The sequence below is a fragment of the Corythoichthys intestinalis genome, chromosome 19, assembly GCF_030265065.1.
Source record: "Corythoichthys intestinalis isolate RoL2023-P3 chromosome 19, ASM3026506v1, whole genome shotgun sequence".
Classification (NCBI taxonomy): Eukaryota; Metazoa; Chordata; class Actinopteri; order Syngnathiformes; family Syngnathidae; genus Corythoichthys; species Corythoichthys intestinalis.
The window spans coordinates 26855588-26876154 of NC_080413.1; the positions used below are offsets into that span (position 1 = coordinate 26855588).

Sequence of the window (20567 nt, forward strand, 5' to 3'; positions counted from 1 at the left end):
GTGAAGTTATTTCAGCCAAAGGGGGTAACATTAGCTATTAAGTGGTAGGGCATCTTAACTTTTTCCTCAGTTAGAATATGCATTTTTGTTGGTAAATTTGGTTTAATGAGTAAAACAATGTTTATTAGGGCCCGAGCACTAAGCGTGCGAAGGCCCTATTGTTTTGCAAAGGATTATTAGGGCCCGAGCACTAGGCGTGCGAAGGCCCTATTGTAATGCAAAGGATTATTATTAGGGCCCGAGCACTAGACGTGCGAAGGCCCTATTGTAATGCAAAGGATTATTATTATTATTATTATTATTATTATTCTTCTTTCTTCATGGCAAATGAAAATGGCCAATTTGGAGGCCTGAACATGCACGAAAAGTCACCAAAATTTGCACATACGTGCAGATTCGCGTAAATTTCGATAATCTTGCGTCGTTTTGAAAAAATGTCAAAAAATGGCTCAGTGGCGCCCCCTTGACCCTTAAAATTTTCAAAAAGGCCTCTCCTCTCAGGTTTTCAACGTAGAGCAATGAAATTTGGGGAGTAGATACCTTATGCCTAACTGTTCAAAAAAGCCTCTTGCACCCATATTCCAAATCCAACAGGAAATCGGGTATTTTGGATCGAATGTGAAATTTTTTCGGTTCACAGTTGGAGTTTACGTTTGGAGGCTTGAACATGCACGAAAACTCACCAAAATTTGCACATACATTCAACTTTGCGTAAATTTTGATAATCTACAAAAAAATTTAACAAAATGGCTCAGTGGCGCCCCCTTGAAATTTTCAAAAAGGCCTCTCCTATTAGGTTTTTTCAACGTAGAACAATGAAATTTAGTGAGTCGATACATTGTACAAAACTGCTCCAAAAAGTCTCTTGCACCCATATTCCAAACCCAACAGGAAGCTGGAAATTTTGGGTCAAATGCGAAATTTTATCGATTTACATTTGAGACCTTGTCGCTGAAGGATAAAGTTGGATCGTCTTCAAAATTGGTCAGACTATTCAGGAGACCTATGAGATCTTAAGTTTTCAAAATGGTGTGTTTTCATTCAAGGGTCTGGCCTGGGCGTGGTCCCAAAGTCGGCCATTTTTAGGCAAAATACCAAATTCAGAAAATGATTAAAAACTCCGTGATCCAACGTTCAATCTTTTTCATTTTTAGCATGTTTATGAGATATCCCAGCCTGAACACGACTGCATTGTAATATTACCCATTAGGCCTGGCGCCCCTAGTGGAAACAGGAAATGGCCTTCTTTACGAGACAGGCTCCTCCTCCAAGGGAAAAAAATCTATTGACCTCAAACCTGTTTCAGGGGAGCCTCAAGACATGTGTTCAGGTGCCTGATGAAAAATATTGAGGTTTCGTTGAAGCGGAGAGGTCCAAACTGGAAGTGAAAATGACCGTCAACAATTTGTCTCGCCAAAAACTTTGAACAGTCATAACTCGGCAGATATGCAACATATCTGCGCCAAACTTTCCGTGTTTGTTGAGAGTCATACCCTGAAGGTTCTTGTAGGGGTCATTTGCATCAACTCTACAGTGCCAACTAGTGGCGACAGAAAGAAGTTTTAAAAAAGGCCTTTCCTGTTGGGTTTTTTCAACATAGAGCAAGGAAATTTGGGAAGTAGATACCTTATGCCTAACTGCTCAAAAAAGCCTCTTGCACCCATATTCCAAATCCAACAGAAAATCGGGTATTTTGGATCAAATGTGAAATTTCTGTCCATTTCTAGTACAGTTTACATTTGGAGGCCTGGACATGCACGAAAACTCACCAAATTTTGCACATACATGCGGCTTTGTGTGGATTTCGATAATCTTGCAACGTTACAAAAAAATGTAACAAAATGGCTCAGTGGCGCCCCCTTGAATTTTTCAAAAAGGCGTTTCCTATTAGGTTTTTTTAACGTAGAGCAATGAAATTTGGGGAGTCGATACCTTGTGCAAAACTGCTCCAAAAAGTCTCTTGCACCCATATTCCAAACCCAACAGGAAATCGGGTATTTTGGATCGAATGTGAAATTTTTATCAATTAACAGGGTGCACATTTGAGACCTTGTCACAGAGGGAATCAATTGGATCATCTTCAAAATTGGTTAGACAATTCAGGAGACCTATGAAATCTAAACTTTTCAAAATGGTGTGTTTTCATTCATGGGTCTGACCTGGGCGTGGTGCCAAAGTCGGCCATTTTTTCGGCAAAATGACAAATTCAGTAAAGGACTAATAGCTCCTTGAAACAACGTTCAATCTTTTTCATATCTGGCATGTATGTGCGGGATCCCACCCTGAACACGAGTGCATTGAAATATTACTCATTAGGCCTAGCGCCCCCTAGTGGGAACAGGAAATGCCTTTTTTACGAAACAGGCTCCTCCTCCAAGGAAAAAAAAATCTATTCACCTCAAACCTGCATCAGGGGAGCCTGAAGACATGTGTTCAGGTGCCTGATGAAAAATACTGAGGTTTGGTTGAAGCAGAAGGGTCCAACAGGAGAAGTAAAAATGACTGAAGCCATTTCGTCTCACCACAAGTTTTGAACAGTCATAACTTCTACAACATATCTGCGCCAAACATATCGTGCTTGTTGAGTCATAGTCTGAAGGGTCCTGTAGGGGTCATTTGCATCAACCCTACAGCGCCAACTAGTGGCAATAGAAAGTCACTCATTTTTTTAAATATATGTCCAGTTCTTTTCAGGTTGGTCATTGTAGTTTCAAGACCTTTTAAAATACTTATTTTACGGCCCATGTCCACATGTCTCTGTCTGTTGCTGTGATGACCCTTTATTCGCTCCTTTTTTGTAGTCCTCTGTCCAATAGGGGTTTTTATCTCTTAGGTGTGTGAATGTAAAGAGGCAACTTTCGCGCATGTTAGGTTCTAATGAGATGATTAGAGAGGACGATCTGCCACCACCCTGACCTGCACACTGTCCGAGTTGCGTGACGTCCGAGTTGCGCTAGATTGCGAGGGCCCGTTCAGTCCTGCTTGCAGGCCTAGTTATTATTATTATTATTATTCTTCTTTCTTCATGGCAAATGAAAATGGCCAATTTGGAGGCCTGAACATGCACGAAAAGTCACCAAAATTTGCACATACGTGCAGATTCGCGTAAAATTTGATAATCTAGCGTCGTTTTGAAAAAATTTCAAAAAATGGCTCAGTGGCGCCCCCTTGACCCTTAAAATTTTCAAAAAGGCCTTTCCTCTCAGGTTTTCAACGTAGAGCGATGAAATTTGGGGAGTAGATACCTTATGCCTAACTGTTCAAAAAAGCCTCTTGCACCCATATTCCAAATCTGACAGGAAATCGGATATTTTGGATCAAATGTGAAATTTTTTCGGTTCACAGTTGGAGTTTACGTTTGGAGGCCTGAACATGCACGAAAACTCACCAAAATTTGCACATACATGCAACTTTGCGTAAATTTTGATAATCTACAAAAAAATTTAACAAAATCGCTCAGTGGCGCCCCCTTGAAATTTTCAAAAAGGCCTGTCCTATTAGGTTTTTTCAACGTAGAATGATGAAATTTGGTGAGTCGATACATTGTGTAAAACTGCTCCAAAAAGTCTCTTGCACCAATATTCCAAACCCAACAGGAAGCCGGAAATTTTGGATCAAATGTGAAATTTTATCGATTTACATTTGAGACCTTGTCGCTGAAGAAAATAGTTGGATCGTCTTCAAAATTGGTCAGACTATTCAGGAGACATATGAGATCTTAAGTTTTCAAAATGGTGAGTTTTCACTCAAGGGTCTGACCTGGGCGTGGTCCCAAAGTCGGCCATTTTTGGGCAAAATACCAAATTCAGAATATGATTAAAAACTCGGTGATACAACGTTCAATCTTTTTCATTTCTAGCATGTATATGAGATATCCCAGCCTGAACACGACTGCATTGAAATATTACCCATTAGGCCTGGCGCCCCCTAGTGGAAACAGGAAATGGCCTTCTTTACGAGACAGGCTCCTCCTCCAAGGGAAAAAAATCTATTGACCTCAAACCTGTTTCAGGGGAGCCTCAAGACATGTGTTCAGGTCCCTGATGAAAAATATTGAGGTTTCGTTGAAGCGGAGAGGTCCAAACTGGAAGTGAAAATGACCGTCAACAATTTGTCTCGCCAAAAACTTTGAACAGTCATAACTCGGCAGATATGCAACATATCTGCGCCAAACTTTCCGTGTTTGTTGAGAGTCATACCCTGAAGGTTCTTGTAGGGGTCATTTGCATCAACTCTACAGTGCCAACTAGTGGCGACAGAAAGAAGTTTTAAAAAAGGCCTTTCCTATTGGGTTTTTTCAACATAGAGCAAGGAAATTTGGGGAGTAGATACCTTATGCAAAACTGCTCCAAAAAGTCTCTTGCACCCATATTCCAAATCCAACAGGAAATCGGGTATTTTGGGTCGAATGTGAAATTTTCATGGGTTCACAGTAAGAGTTTACATTTGGAGGCTTGAATATGCATAAAAACTCACCAAAATTTGCACATACATGCGGCTTTGGATAACGTTCGATAACCTTGCAACGTTACGAAAAAATTTAACAAAATGGCTCAGTGGCGCCCCCTTGAAATTTTCAAAAAGGCCTCTCCATTTAGGTTTTTCTAACATAGAGTGATGAAATTTGGAGAGTCAAAACTTTGTGCAAAACTGCTCCAAAAAGTCTCTTGCACACACATTCCAAATCCTACAGGAAATCGGGTATTTTGGATTGAATGTGAACTTTTTATCGATTTACAGTGTGCACATTTTACACCTTGGCACTTAGGGAATTAGTTTGATCATTCTCAAAATTAGCGAGACTGTTCATGAGGCATATGAAATCTTAAGTTATAAAAATGGTGTGTTTTCATTCACGGGCCTGACCTGGGCGGGGCGCCAAATTCTTCCATTTTTTCGCCAAAACACCGAATTCGGAAAATGACTGATAACACCCTCATACAACGTTAAATCTATTTTAAATCTGGCATGTGTGTGAGGTATACCAGCCTGAGCAGGACTGGATTGAAAATTTACCATTTGTCCTGGCGCCTCCTAGTGGGAACAGGAAATGCCCTTTTTACAGGACACACTCCTCCTCTAAAGGGAAAAAATCAATCTACCTCAAACCTGCATAAGGGAAACCTTAAGACCTGTCTTCAGGTGCCTGATGAAAAATATTGAAGTTTCGTTGAAGCGGAGGGGTCCAAACAGGAAAGTGAAAATGACTGTCAACAATTTTTCTCTCCAAAAACTTTGAACAGTCATAACTCGGCAGATATACAAGATATCTGCGCCAAACTTCCCGTGCTTGTTTAGAGTCATACTCTGAAGGGCCTTGTAGGGGTCATTTGCATCAACCCTACAGCGCCAACTAATGGCGATAGAAAGTCACTCGTTTTTCCAAAACATGTCCAGTTCTTTTCATGTTGGTCATTGTAGTTTCAAGACCTATTAAAATACTTTTTTACGGCCCATGTCCACGTGTCTCTGTCTGTTGCCGTGACGACCCTTTGTTCGCCATTTAAAGGAAATATTTTTTTTCAGAGACTCAGGGAGCTTATAGAGCCACAATATTTGGCACACTTGGTCGAATTGGCCCAGTTAGAATATTAATTTTGGTTTTTAATAAGGGCTTGGCTGCACAGCTCAGTAGTACCTCCTTTTTTGTAGTACTCTCTCCAATCGGGGTTTTTATCTCTTGGGTGTGGGAATGTAAATAGGCGACTTTCGAGCATGTTAGGTTCTAATGAGATGATTAGAGAGGAGGATCTGCCACCACCCTGACCTGCACACAGTCCGAGTTGCGTGACGTCCGAGTTGCGCTAGATTGCGAGGGCCCGTTCAGTCCTGCTTGCAGGCCTAGTTATTATTATTATTATTATTCTTCTTTTTTCAGGGCAAATGAAAATGGCCAATTTGGAGGCCTGAACATGCACGAAAAGTCACCAAAATTTGCACAAACGTGCGGCTTTGCGTAAATTTCGATAATCTTGTGTCGTTTTGAAAAAATGTCAAAAAATGGCTCAGTGGCGCCCCCTTGACCCTTAAAATTTTCAAAAAGGCCTCTCCTCTCAGGTTTTCAACGTAGAGCAATGAAATTTGGGGAGTAGATACCTTATGCCTAACTGTTCAAAAAAGCCTCTTGCACCCATATTCCAAATCCAACAGGAAATCGGATATTTTGGATCAAATGTGAAATTTTTATCGGTTCACAGTTTGAGTTTACATTTGGAGGCCTGAACATGCACGAAAACTCACCAAAATTTGCACATACATGCAACTTTGCGTAAATTTTGATAATCTACAAAAAAATTTAACAAAATGGCTCAGTGGCGCCCCCTTGAAATTTTCAAAAAGGCCTTTCCTATTAGGTTTTTTCAACGTAGAACGATGAAATTTGGCAAGTCGATACATTGTGCAAAACTGCTCCAAAAAGTCTCTTGCACCCATATTCCAAACCCAACAGGAAGCCGGAAATTTTGGATCAAATGTGAAATTTTATCGATTTACATTTGAGACCTTGTCGCTGAAGAAAATAGTTGGATAGTCTTCAAAATTGGTCAGACTATTCAGGAGACATATGAGATCTTAAGTTTTCAAAATGGTGAGTTTTCACTCAAGGGTCTGACCTGGGCGTGGTCCCAAAGTCGGCCATTTTTGGGCAAAATACCAAATTCAGAAAATGATTAAAAACTCCGTGATACAACGTTCAATCTTTTTCATTTCTAGCATGTATATGAGATATCCCAGCCTGAACACGACTGCATTGAAATATTACCCATTAGGCCTGGCGCCCCCTAGTGGGAACAGGAAATGGCCTTCTTTACGAGACAGGCTCCTCCTCCAAGGGAAAAAAATCTATTGACCTCAAACCTGTTTCAGGGGAGCCTCACGACATGTGTTCAGGTCCCTGATGAAAAATATTGAGGTTTCGTTGAAGCGGAGAGGTCCAAACTGGAAGTGAAAATGACCGTCAACAATTTGTCTCGCCAAAAATTTTGAACAGTCATAACTCGGCAGATATGCAACATATCTGCGCCAAACTTTCCGTGTTTGTTGAGAGTCATACCCTGAAGGTTCTTGTAGGGGTCATTTGCATCAACTCTACAGTGCCAACTAGTGGCGACAGAAAGAAGTTTTAAAAAAGGCCTTTCCTATTGGGTTTTTTCAACATAGAGCAAGGAAATTTGGGGAGTAGATACCTTATGCAAAACTGCTCCAAAAAGTCTCTTGCACCCATATTCCAAATCCAACAGGAAATCGGGTATTTTGGATCGAATGTGAAATTTTCATGGGTTCACAGTAAGAGTTTACATTTGGAGGCTTGAATATGCATAAAAACTCACCAAAATTTGCACATACATGCGGCTTTGGATAACGTTCGATAATCTTGCAACGTTACGAAACAATTTAAGAAAATGGCTCAGTGGCGCCCCCTTGAAATTTTCAAAAAGGCCTCTCCATTTAGGTTTTTCTAACATAGAGTGATAAAATTTGGAGAGTCAAAACTTTGTGCAAAACTGCTCCAAAAAGTCTCTTGCACACACATTCCAAATCCTACAGGAAATCGGGTATTTTGGATTGAATGTGAACTTTTTATCGATTTACAGTGTGCACATTTTACACCTTGGCACCTAGGGAATTAGTTTGATCATTCTCAAAATTGGCGAGACTGTTCATGAGGCATATGAAATCTTAAGTTATAAAAATGGTGTGTTTTCATTCACGGGCCTGACCTGGGCGGGGCGCCAAATTCTTACATTTTTTCGCCAAAACACCAAATTCGGAAAATGACTGATAACACCCTCATACAATGTTAAATCTATTTTAAATCTGGCATGTGTGTGAGGTATACCAGCCTGAGCAGGACTGGATTGAAAATTTACCATTTGTGCCTGGCACCTCCTAGTGGAAACAGGAAATGCCCTTTTTTACGGGACACACTCCTCCTCTAAAGGGAAAAAACCAATCTACCTCAAACCTGCATAAGGGAAGCCTTAAGACCTGTCTTCAGGTGCCTGATGAAAAATATTGAAGTTTCGTTGTAGCGGAGGGGTCCATACAGGAAAGTGAAAATGACTGTCAACAATTTTTCTCTCCAAAAACTTTGAACAATCATAACTCGGCAGATATAGAACATATCTGCGCCAAACTTCCCGTGCTTGTTGAGAGTCATACCCTGAAGGAACTTGTAGGGGTCATTTGCATCAACCCTACAGCGCCAACTAGTGGCGATAGGAAGTCACTCGTTTTTCCAAAACATGTCCAGTTCTTTTCATGTTGGTCATTGTAGTTTCAAGACCTATTAAAATACTTTTTTACGGCCCATGTCCACGTGTCTCTGTCTGTTGCCGTGACGACCCTTTGTTCGCCATTTAAAGGAAATATTTTTTTTCAGAGACTCAGGCAGCTTATAGAGCCACAATATTTGGCACACTTGGTCGAATTGGCCAAGTTAGAAGATTAATTTTGGTTTTGAATAAGGGCTTGGCTGCACAGCTCAGTAGTGGCTCCTTTTTTGTAGTACTCTCTCCAATAGGGGTTTTTATCTCTTGGGTGTGGGAATGTAATTAGGCGACTTTCGAGCATGTTAGGTTCTAATGAGATGATTAGAGAGGAGGATCTGCCACCACCCTGACCTGCACACAGTCCGAGTTGCGTGACGTCCGAGTTGCGCTAGATTGCGAGGGCCCGTTCAGTCCTGCTTGCAGGCCTAGTTTTTGTTGTTTACCTGCTATTAAATTGCTTTCTTTTTCAGAGATAAAGAAAAACAAGATCAGACATTGATATGTGAACATTCCTTCATAAAGAACTGAATATTTAATGGGGTGTCCTAATTTTTTCCCATGACTGTATTCCAATAACTTGTTTTCCCGCATTATTTTCTTTACTTTTACATTGTATGATCTTTTCAAAGCCATAATGCGGAGTAACAAGTGAAACCGCACACACTCGAGTACTTATCAAACCTTTTTGCCTGGAATGGCTTGATTGGAAAAGCAGTGCATAATACACGTACACTTTGCAGGCAGTAACAAATGTGCTTACAGTGAGGGAGTTATGGTGTTGTTTGAGAATTTGGACAGGTGTCTCGGGGTCCCTGATGTCCACTGCTAAGCGTCTGTTCTCGGCGTGCGCCAACCACAGCAACAGAGAATGGAGGCTCTCATGAAACTCCTGTGTGATGGATAGTCTTAGGTGAGTGTCTCCAAAGAGGGTGCGTTCTTAGACACATCTGTTGGTTTGTTTTTCTGTCTGCACGATTGTATAATATGCTGGATCCGCTTAAAAAACCAATAAATTAGATTGTCTTAAAAGGGGCATTGTTAAAAACATCAAAACTATGCAGACTACATCATATAAAAAATATTTGCTGGAAACACTTCGCACACATCCAAGATATTGAAAGGCCCCACTAAAACAGACTGATCATTCATTTGTGATAAATGACACTTCTAACCTCGCAGCGCATCAGAGTCCTTCTCAAACCAGTCTCCCACTGGTGAAGCTGCGTAGAAGCTCGACTCCAGGCTCGGTTCAAATCAATGAGTTTTTCCTGCTCTTCTGGGACTTCAAGAGCACGCAGGTTGGCAGACAGCATTATAGGCTTGTAGCGTGTAAACATCTTCTGCATCTCCTGTAGAAAAAAAAAAAGCAGCTTCAACATATGTTTTTAATACTCATGAATGATTAGCATTTTAAATGAATTCTGACTAAAATCTCACCTTATAAACATTTACATTTAAGCGTTGAGAAAACATCTAATATATGAAAAAATTAAAGACGCCAAAGCCCATTTTCTTTTTTTTAATCTGTCAATAGGAACCTGAGTGTATTTATGGTCTGAACAGTTTTAATGTATCACATGTATTAGGAGAAGGCAGTCAGCAGCAAGAGGTTGTGGGGGGACCAAAAGAAAAATAAAAGAGGAAAGAGAGACAGAAGAGGAGAAGAACAAACAACAATAAGAAATACATTGAAATCCTACAGTGCCTATGAATATAGTGGTGCTTTCATTAGCTAATTCTATTTCCTGTGCACACCATGTGCGGGGCCGAGGAAAAAGAGGAGGGGGTGAATCAAAAGGAGATGTGATTAGGTAGGGTGGAGCGTACATAAATCAGCAATGTGAGGTGTAGAACCCAGTCATATGTGAATCACTTGTATGCGTGGATATGTTTACATCCTATTCTATGCTGCGTGGTCGCTCATCCTGGCACTGACATTCTCTCTACTTGAGTGTGACTAATTCAGTGGTTCTTAACTGGGGTTCGAGTTCGGGGAGTAAGCCTCAGGGGTTCGGTGAAGGTTAAGAAACGCAGAGCCCTATTTTGTATGCTGACTAAATCTAGGCAAAGTGTAATTTTAGACAAGGTTTTGGACTGGTTTGCCCTCAATTTACAGGCTTTATTCCATTTCTTTCAAATGCTAGTCCTCTAATGGGAGGAGAAATCGGTTGCTCAGTGGAAGGATGACTGGCACTTTGTATGAGTAAAGTGTAACAAACCTATAGACAGCGTATATAAAAATAAAAAATAAAAAAAAAGAAATAGCGTTATTTTACGCCATGAAAATAGTATGTGATGCAAGGATGTGACAATAAAATGAGAATGCAGACATGAAAACAAAAAAAGGAACATTGTGAAATGAAATAAGTTACATTTCATTTACCAACGTGAACATCAAAACAGCATAAGGCAAAATTATTTATAGTAAATTTGAAATATGGTAGAAATTTGAACAGGAGTTCACTTATAGCTTGCTAGGTTTTGAATTCAAAGTGTTCGGTGAATGCACCTGTGAAACTCGTGGGGTTCGGTACCTTAAGCAAGGTTAAGAACCGCTGGAATAATTGCACCCAGTCATGCGTGAATCCCATCAGACGTGTGATAGTCCTGCAGACAAGTGAAAATGCTACGCAGGGGCCACCCCAGGGCCACGCCCTCCTTCCAGCCAATCAGTGGGGTGAGCCAGTGCAGCCCATCCCTCCTCCTGCAGCTTCAGCAAAGGGGCCATCAACATTTCCTTGGTACTCAGAGTGGTCCCCCAACCATCCGTGCCTCTATTAGCCACCCTTCAGGGAAGGGATGAAGGGACGTGCCACCATCACCAACACCCGCCCCCACCACCGCCAGCCCACCCGGCCCACCAGCCACCGTCACAACCCCCCAACACACAACGGACCCCATGGCCAACAAGGCCCGGGGCAGGACAGACTCCCCACCCGGAGTGGGCGACACCCTTCTGACCCACTCAGCCAGTAACCCACGCCGGGGCCCAACTAGGATACCCGGGTAGAAAAGGGATGGGGAGGCGGAAGCAGGAGAGCAGGGCAGCGCGGGACTGGAGCACTGACCCCACCCCCGCAACCGGTGCCCCCGGCGGAGAGGAGGCCAAAGCCCATTTTTGACCAGCTTGTATCATGTTTATAGAATTGGCAACTAAATACTAGTACAATGCCACTTTTCCACACATTTTCAAAATAAGGGTCAAAAAACATGGTAGCTAAGGACTTTTAAAAAGAAAACATCTCTCTCCTCTTTGTCGATTTTCTTAGATTACCTCAAATTTGAAGGAGACAGAATGTTTACTTGACCAGTTCTAAAAGCCAAAAATCTTCATTTTTTAAGTTTTGACCCACATTTGAGGCTGTGGTGGGATGGCTGACAACTATGGCTCGGCAACTTCATCACGAGGGAAATGCTCACACCCCTGCTCAAATATAGTACAATTCCAACATTTTAAGCATGTATTTCCCCTTGCACCACGTGACTGTCAACAGGGTAAAAATGTCTATTTTTTGTTCATTTACAGCCATGTTATCAGAATGTTGATGAAAACAGTAACCTCCACAATGTAATTGGACAAACAAACTGAAACACAATAAATCAATTTGTTGTTGGTGCAGGTCTAAACTGTTCACAATGCTATGCTTGTACGAATAATTATTTTATTTTGGACCTTAATGTTACCTTCATCTCTTTAGCTCTGGTTGCCATGTCAACAATCCTGTGAGTTGACTGCGCCTGCTGGAGGCGGTCTAGTACCGGATGAATATTGTCTAACCAGGAAATGACATCATCAATGTCAGATGTGACAGTTTGTGGGTTCCGGGGGTCAGCGTCTTGCTCATTCCTGGACTGAGCCTGGAGCAGCTCCCAGCGTTCAATCACACCTGAGAGATCAGACATACAGTACATGCTGAGGGAGCCTTTCATGGAAACATGTATTCGAATATATTGTTAAAATCAATTCAATTTTCACTTTTAACCCACTGCTCACCTGACTGTAAGTCCGAGCCTTCGCAGTTGCTAAAAGAAATCTCAGGCTGCTCCTCATCATTGAGCATAAAAGACACTCTTTTAATCTCTTCAACGCCATCACTGCACTGAGACATTTGATGCAACTGGAAACAAAGTAGTAGTGTACATGTTTTTAGTCCAGTGTCACATAAGTGAATGACTGATATAAGGATTTTTTTCAAGTGCCTGTGCAAAATGGCTAATAGCTCATTGTGCAGTTTTTATAACATGTTGCAGTACAAAATAACATTTAAGCCTCGAGAGCAGTGGTTCTTAACCTTGCTAAAGGTACCGAACCCCATGAGTCTTATCGGTGCATTTACCGACCCCTTCGGAATTTCATAATAAAGCAATTTTTTAACTGATTCAAAACCTAGCAAGCTAACATCTAAGCAAATTCCTGTTCAAATTTCTTCCAGAAAAATGTTGCATTTTTCTGTTGATTTTCACATTGGTAAATTAAATGAAATTTCATTTCACACTGTTGTTTTTGTTTTCATGTCTACATTCTAATCTTATTGTCACATTCTTGCATCACATACTATTTTCATGACATAAAAACATAAATTATTAAATGAAGGAAAATAAAAGAAATTTGCTTCATCCTTGAAGTTGCTTGCCATTGATGTCCCGTGTCACATCGAGTACAGTGCATTTAAACTCGTGCATGCGTGACTTAAGGACTATAAGTCGCAGTTTTTTTTTCATAGTTTTTTCATAGTTTGGCTGGGGGTGCGACTTACTCTGGAGCGATTTATGTGTGAAATTATTAACACATTATTATTTCACATGTTATTTTGGTGTTTTGGAGTGACACTGATGGTTTGGTAAACTTGTTAGCATGTTCTTTATTGAATAACTCTTAATAGCTATGGTATTAACATACTGACCATGTTCGCATTTCGTTGTTCATGCATCATGTAACATTATCATACTGTACACTTATTCAGCATGTTGTTCTCAATTGTATTTTTATTTTAAATTGCCTTTCAAGATGACATATCTATTCTATGTGTTGGATTTTATCAAGTAAATTTCCCCCTAAAAATGCGACTTATACTCCGGTGCGACTTATATATGTTTTTTTCCTCTTCGTTGGGCATTTTATGGCTGGTGCGAATTATAGTCCGAAAAATACGGTAGTATGGACTTTATAATCAAGCGAGCAGTATACAAATAAAGTAGTATTTATATGCATACATGTGCATTTGCCTTGGTTTAGTACAATAATTTTATGGAACGACCACTTCAACGCGTTGTCACATTTTTTCCGCGACTCCCACACCCCCTCTGCCGGTTTTTCGGCCAAGTGTTTCCAATATTCCGTTTTTGGTTTCCGCCAAGAATTTTGCTTTCGGTACATCCCTAAAAATAATGTACTGTTCTTGCTTGAGTGTGTGTATCATCATAAAAAGAAGTGCTGCGTTCGTTGGTTTGGTAGCACTAGAGACTTGACCAAATTTCTCCTTTAAGTCTCAGGTCTTCTTTGTAAATTTGAAGCTGTTGAAATAATATGTTAAAAAAAGGTATATCGGCCTCAAATAGTATCGGCAAACGGCTAAAAAATTTTTAGATATGACATCGGCATTTAAAAATCCAATATCGGTCGACTTCTAATGCAAAATCAAGTCGATAGTAGGTTGATATGTCAACAATTTCTGCGATTGACCTTAATTTTACAATTATTTGCCATCACATTTGACTGATTTGATTCATTTGAAGGGTAATCTAACAATTATTTCAGTGTAATGATTTATAAAGGTAAAGATTAATCTGATGAATAATAGCAGATTAAACATTTTCTTCACCAATAAGCATTCTGCGGTCACTGATTTGTTTGGATCTCGCAGAAAGATAAATGTGAAACGTACATAGCTCTGCTTTACAGGTGTGCTGGTGAGGGTGGGATTAGTCCTAGTGTCGCTTCCCGCATCAGTTTGTTCTTCTCCAGCTGGTTGCCATGTTGGTGAGTCATAGGCAGCCATCGACCTGCCTGATATAGAAACAAAAAAATGAAGGAGAACCCATAGACAATAGTAACCTTGAGATCTAGCAGAGCCCATTCACCAAAAATATTAGTATTTTCTGAACAAAAACATGTTCATAGTGTACCTGTCAAACCCATGTGGGCTCATAAATAGATCACATGATTAATAGAGTACAGGCCAGCAGGAGGGTCTCTTACGACTCATTCAGTGAAGTTGTACAACATGGATTCAGACCAAATATAACCCTTTTTAACACTCAAGCTTCATAAAAGCTTTCTTGTTGATACACACGCAGCAGGCACATTTCCTACATTACAAATTCTATCTTTGCAGGGAGAATTTTGACAGAAACTTTTTTTTAAGTATGCCTTTACTTGTTTGAAATATGTTATTAACAGAGGAGGGTAGCGTAGCCAAAAATTTTACTTGAGAAAAGTAGCGTTGCTTCTAAATAATGTTACTCAAGTAAAAGTCATCCAAAAATTTACTCAAGAACAAGTAAAAAAAAGTATTCATTGAAAAGAGTACTCAGGTTAATGAGTAACATTGTGAGTAACTGCTCACAATGTCTGATTTTTTTATTTTTTAAAATATTGGTATATTTTTTTTCTCAGCACAACATCATCTATAGACTCATTACTCATCAGTACTCATCAAAATCCCTCAAAAAAGACAATTTGGAATACCGCATTCATCTGCCATCATCATCACACGGGAGGACAACATGTTCATGAAGGCAGATGTGGAACCCAGCTTGTGCCACTACAAAGACCGCGTGTTTTTGTAGCCATGTTGCCGTTGTGTTATGGAAGGTAGGTTCTTCCTATCCCTGCATTTCATGTGTCCGCTGCTCAAAAAATACTAAAGCTAAAATGCCTTTGATATTGTTATTACGATGATGATTGTAATTATGATGATTTTTAATATTGTTTACTACAACTACTGTACTGCTGTGGCTGCAACACATGCCATCTGCTGCTAGCCTTTTGCTAATCAGTACGTGTAGGATGGCACAATTATGTAAATGCATGAATGCAAGTGTTACTTTTTGGTGTGTTTGTTTACAGGTGGAAAACGCTGTTAGGCTAGGGAAGACAAGTTGATGTGCCTCACAGCAACACTTATTGTATGTTGATGGACATATACCGAGACCATGTGCATTCTACTTGAATGATGGAAGACTCGACTCCTGGGGGCGGCCGAGAGGCAGGGGCTGGGACAGACGGTGGCTCGCCTCGCAGCAGACCGTCAGCTCGATCCCGAGATTCAAAAACGAGCTTTTTAACTCCAGCAACTTTAAGATACACTATCGGAGCTGGAATTACCAAGGACAGCGGGAGAAAGCTCGTCTGGAGGACAGACTAGAATCGGGCTTTGGTCACGGTGATCGCGAAAGTAAAAGCTCAGTGTTAGCGGCTGTCGTTCACTTACCGACAACCATCCACAGGCAACTCTAGCCCTAATTCTCTGGCTCCTTGTCCCCCTTTTAAAAACTTCATCATTTTTCTCGTTCACCTCCATGATCTTCATCTTTCTTTTTTCTTTTCTTTTATACGCACCCAATTTATGACAATTTGCCATGTTTAGAGTTTATAAGAATGACAGATTTTAATTTCCCGCTTTAGGGCACGTACGTAGTCTAGCCTTGAGTGCGCCAGAGCGGGGTCAAACCATTCTCTGCTAAGACAGAGTGGGTGGGGTGGGGGCGGTGTCCAAAAAAAGGAAAAAATATATGTTTGAAATATTTAATATGTTATGGTTTTTAAGTATATATCGAGTAGAACATAATATTTAATCAGAAAATGATTTAAATAAAAAAAGAAATATGTGAATGTAAAGTAAAATAAATTAAGTGTCATTCAGGGGCCCCTATGGTCCTGAGGCCCGGGACAACATACCCCGTTGCCCCCTCTGTCGATGGGCTTGATTATTTGTAATTTCACCTCATTTTGGTCACTCAAGTGGCCGGCGTGTATATCTACACCTCATGTTAACACAGGCTGCACAGTTTGTTAGACTTTTGTCCACGAATGGTCAAGGAAGTGATAAGAACAAAAATACAATAAGAACAAAAATACAATCTTTTATGTAGCTCCTTAGTTTGAAAGCACATCCTTAACTTATTGGCTGCAGCTGCTAGATCCGCACTGGCGCATTGTAGCTACTAGATGGTCGCTGATCAAAACATTCCACTTCCAACCATATATATAGGCGCATTCAGGAGTTCACGCGCAGCACAGCAAGTCTTGGAATCTCATCTACATCATACTGAATCAATTTTTGGAGATTCCATGGGTACCTCTGGTTTGATTTTGCAGTTTTAACTTTGTCAATACACTGCTTCCTTCAACCGCACTTCATGTTGTTCTGTCTAAACTGGAAGTTCGGAGCAGAAATTGCCAAAGATGGCACCGCCAATGTTTCACTCAGGAAACCTATCTATATAAACTGTTTTTATTATATTGATGGGATAAACATAATCCATGCAAAGAGCATGAGTGCCCTCTAGTGGATAAAAAAAAACATTTTTACCTTTGATTGGTATAATGGAGTCATGTGGATATTTTTGACTCATTGGTGAAACTAAGACAGCCACTGTCAGCATTTCTGACAAAAATAAAGTCAATACGCAGAATAAAGAGAAAAAATGTAACAACTAGTCTAGCCCGAAGTAGCAGAGTAAGAGTAGTGTTTCTTCTTCAAAAATCTACTCAAGTAAAAATAATTGCGTGGTAAAACTATTCTAAGTACACTTTTGTCAAAAAGTTACTCAAGTAAATGTAATGGAGTAAATGTAATGCGTTACTACCCACTTCTGGTTATAAATATGTTTTTATTTGAGGGTTTTGCAGAACTAATGATTCATTTTGAAAGGAGTTCGTAATATTTTGGGTGTTGTTTGAAAGGGACAAAATATTAGAAAAACCTTACGTTTGGTAGTTGAACTATAAACATAGTTGGAAAAAAATGAGTTGCCAAACAAACCTAATTTGTATTTTTATTAAAGCTGCGGTCTGATTAGATTGTATGGTTGTGTATTAACAGTGTCCTGCTGGAAACGTTACGATGAGTATAAAAACAGAAAAATTACTTCAGAGGCATTTGTAAAACTAAAGTGGCCACATTAAATGGTTGTAAAAGACAGCAGAAGGGGACAGTAAATAGAGGCTTATGGTGCTCGTTATTGTGATTATGTTGCTTAACGGTGAGGAAGGGGTATTGGCATGAAAGAGGGAGGAGGAGCAAAATTAATTAATTGGGAGTTTTATTGTGGAGGAAAATAAATGGGAGCAGGAAACAAGGTCAACTTTGTAGTAAAATAATCCTAACGCACCAAGTTGACCCAGTTCACGTAACTTTCATCAAACAAGAATGTGTCAAAGAAAAGAAAAATGAGAGTGAAAATTTTGCTTGGCTCTAAACCCTGTCCAAAAAAAAAAAAAAAAAAAAAGAAGCTGAACAGAGTTAAGGGACGTTAGCACTAAATGAGCCAGAAAATGTAAGATTTTACTGGGAAAAAAAGTAATGGACACATCCATGATCTGTCCAATATAACCATGAACATATTAAGGAAAGCAGCCTGCATCAGATGTGCAGAATCCTCAATCTTAATCCAATTCTATTTTCAATCTCCTCAACAACATCCAATCAAACATCACTATGGGAACACTACTGAATGCCTGATTTTTATTCATTTATTTATTTTTTTAAGGGAACCACTGATTTCGTCTCAGAGAAATATATATGCACTGCTTTCTGTGCTTAGCGAAACACTAAAATAGAAAAACAGCAACCAGGCCAATAAGTGTATTTATGCGATTTATGTAGGGCTGCAGCTACCGATTATTTTAGTAATCGATTAATCGATGAACTAATTCGTTCGATTAAGCCCATCCCTCTTCCCAACCAGTCGATTAATCGATTAACTAGTTAGTTCAATGAATCGAATAATGGGATAAGGAACATAAAAAATTAAATACCTGAGCTGAGCCTCAAATGGTATAAAAAGGAAAACAATGAGGATCTAAGTACAACAAAAGAACAATTGGCTAACTTACACAGCAAAAGTCCGCTAGCTTAAATGCTATAAATGCTAACTTTTTTTTTTTTAACAATTTTTTGTCTCAAATGGTTCAGACACATTGTACTACAAAAGAACAGCTAAATATACCGATAAACTAAATTACGAATGCATTAAAAAAAGAAAACAACTCCAAAGTTTAGCTTATGTTGGTCTTAGGCAGCAGCTGGATTCAGCCATGTGAAATGAGTCATATTCATCATTGCCACTAGAGGGCAGTGCATCCACCCTAAATGCAAACACTTACAAAACAAACCATTACAACAGCACTTTAATTAAACTAATACACGAAGCAGCAAAATTTAATTTGAATCTTTTTTCCAATCAATTACTCGAGTTAATTGATTAATTGTTGAGGCACTAGATTTATGGCAGTATTAGTTTAAAATGATGTCCTTTTGGATGTATACATTGATTTTCTTTCATGCCAAATATCCATTTGTAAAGCTCTTTGACACAAATTTGAATTCAAAATTGAAGTAGCCTGTCTAGCATTCATTTATGTTGTTTTTATTAATCTGTTTATTATTTCATGCTGTTGGTTAAGTTTTATGTGTTTATAATATATAATTTCTACTAAATTGTGAATTGATTCATTAATATTTAGATTGAATATACATTACAGTTATGACAGTGTATTCCTTAAAATCTACATTTTTGACTTCATTAAGGCACGCGTCTGTTTTATTTGATCTATTTAGATTGTGGAGGGGTACCTGATAAAGGGTCCAGTATGTGTTGATACTGTATCACTACCTGACAATGCACTGAAGTAAATTCCCTCTTCATCGTGTCGACCGTCATCCTCATCATCCTCATGTGATGATGATCCTCCAACATCCCCGGTGTGGTCCCACTCTAAGGGCAGTGAGTCCACGCTCACAGGTGTCTCCCGCCCGGAATGCTCCAGGGGAAACGCCAGCAGGTGGGAGGGTGTGGCCGGAAGGCTTCCTTGGCTCCGGCCTAGCCATGGCCTTCCAATCAGTTCCAAGCTTGACTCCAAGGAAAAAGTGGTGCCGGAGAACTCCGGTTCTTTAGCGATAATCTAAGTTGAAAAATACTCTTATTTATTTTCTATTTTTGTCATAACGTCTGACAACCTTAACCTTCATCATTCAAAATACAGTGGTACCTCGACATACGATCGCATCGACATACGATCCTTTCAACATCTGATTTGACTCGTCATTTGTCTCGACATTTGATAACATGCTCGAAATACGACGATTTTTACCACAGCGTTTCAATTTCATTGTTTTCCCGGAAGACGGACGCACGGCGGATTTTGTTGTGAGAAAAATCAACGTGGGTCCCAAGAAGGTTAGTGCAGGCGGTGAAGAAAGGGAAAAAGGCGACACTATTGAAATTAAGAAGGAAATGATAGAAACACTTGAGCGTGGTGTGTGTGTGAGTGAACTGGATCGACAATATTGCGGGTCTCCTTCGACCTCCGTTCGCAAGTCTCTAAAATTTAAGGTGACAATAAAAACGCTTTTTGTTTTTTAATTCCCAATTTATGATGAGAAGTGGGTATTGTAGCCAAAAATTTTACTCAAGTAAGCGTAGCGTTACTTCAAGATAATCTTGCTCAAATAAGAGTAAAAGTAGTCAACCAAAAATGTACTGAAGAACAAGTAAAAAGGTATCTGGTGAAAATACTCAAGTAATGGGTAACATTTTGAGTAACTGCTTATTTTTGTTTGATTTTTTTTTTTTTTTTTTTTTTAATGGTATTTTTTTTCTCTCAGAACAAACTTATCTATATGAACTGTTGTTATAATACTGTACAATAACTGATTACATAACCACATTAAGCCAAAGAAATAACAAAAAAAATAAAGGAGCGAAAAGAAAAACAGTAAAAAAGCATTATTCGTCCAAAGAGCATGAGTACCTTGCCCTCTATTTAATAGAGTAATTAGTTCCTAGTTTGAATAGTGGAAATTGTAGTTCCTTCATAGTTACTATTATGAAATTAAAGGGACCATATCTCCGGTTTTCCGTGGTTAGTCGGTGCCAAATAAAAACTGGGAGTTTTAAATCAGCGCTTTCGATTCATGTTGAGGGCAGCGCTCTACGTCAAATACTTCATTTGTTACGGTGCTTTAAAGACGTGTGATTGAACAGGCTTGTGTGATCATAGAACTGCAAGCTTGCGTCTGATTGGTGTAATGGAGTCACGTGATTATTGTTGCGATGTCTCGTTGGTGAAAT

General features: G+C 39.6%; 1 protein-coding gene across 7 annotated transcripts in view; it reads right to left on the bottom strand.

Moving 5' to 3' along the window:
• LOC130907760 (nesprin-2) overlaps positions 1-20567 on the bottom strand; it is a 128718-nt gene that overhangs the window by 8482 nt on the left and 99669 nt on the right. For all 7 annotated transcript variants that reach the window (XM_057823187.1, XM_057823183.1, XM_057823186.1 and 4 more), the window contains 6 exons: positions 19110-19398; positions 14156-14277; positions 12265-12388; positions 11955-12157; positions 9443-9619; positions 9031-9159 (listed from right to left, as the gene is read on the bottom strand). In XM_057823187.1, the coding sequence (XP_057679170.1) occupies positions 9031-9159; positions 9443-9619; positions 11955-12157; positions 12265-12388; positions 14156-14277; positions 19110-19398 (1044 nt within the window). The remainder of the gene's footprint in view (positions 1-9030; positions 9160-9442; positions 9620-11954; positions 12158-12264; positions 12389-14155; positions 14278-19109; positions 19399-20567) is intronic.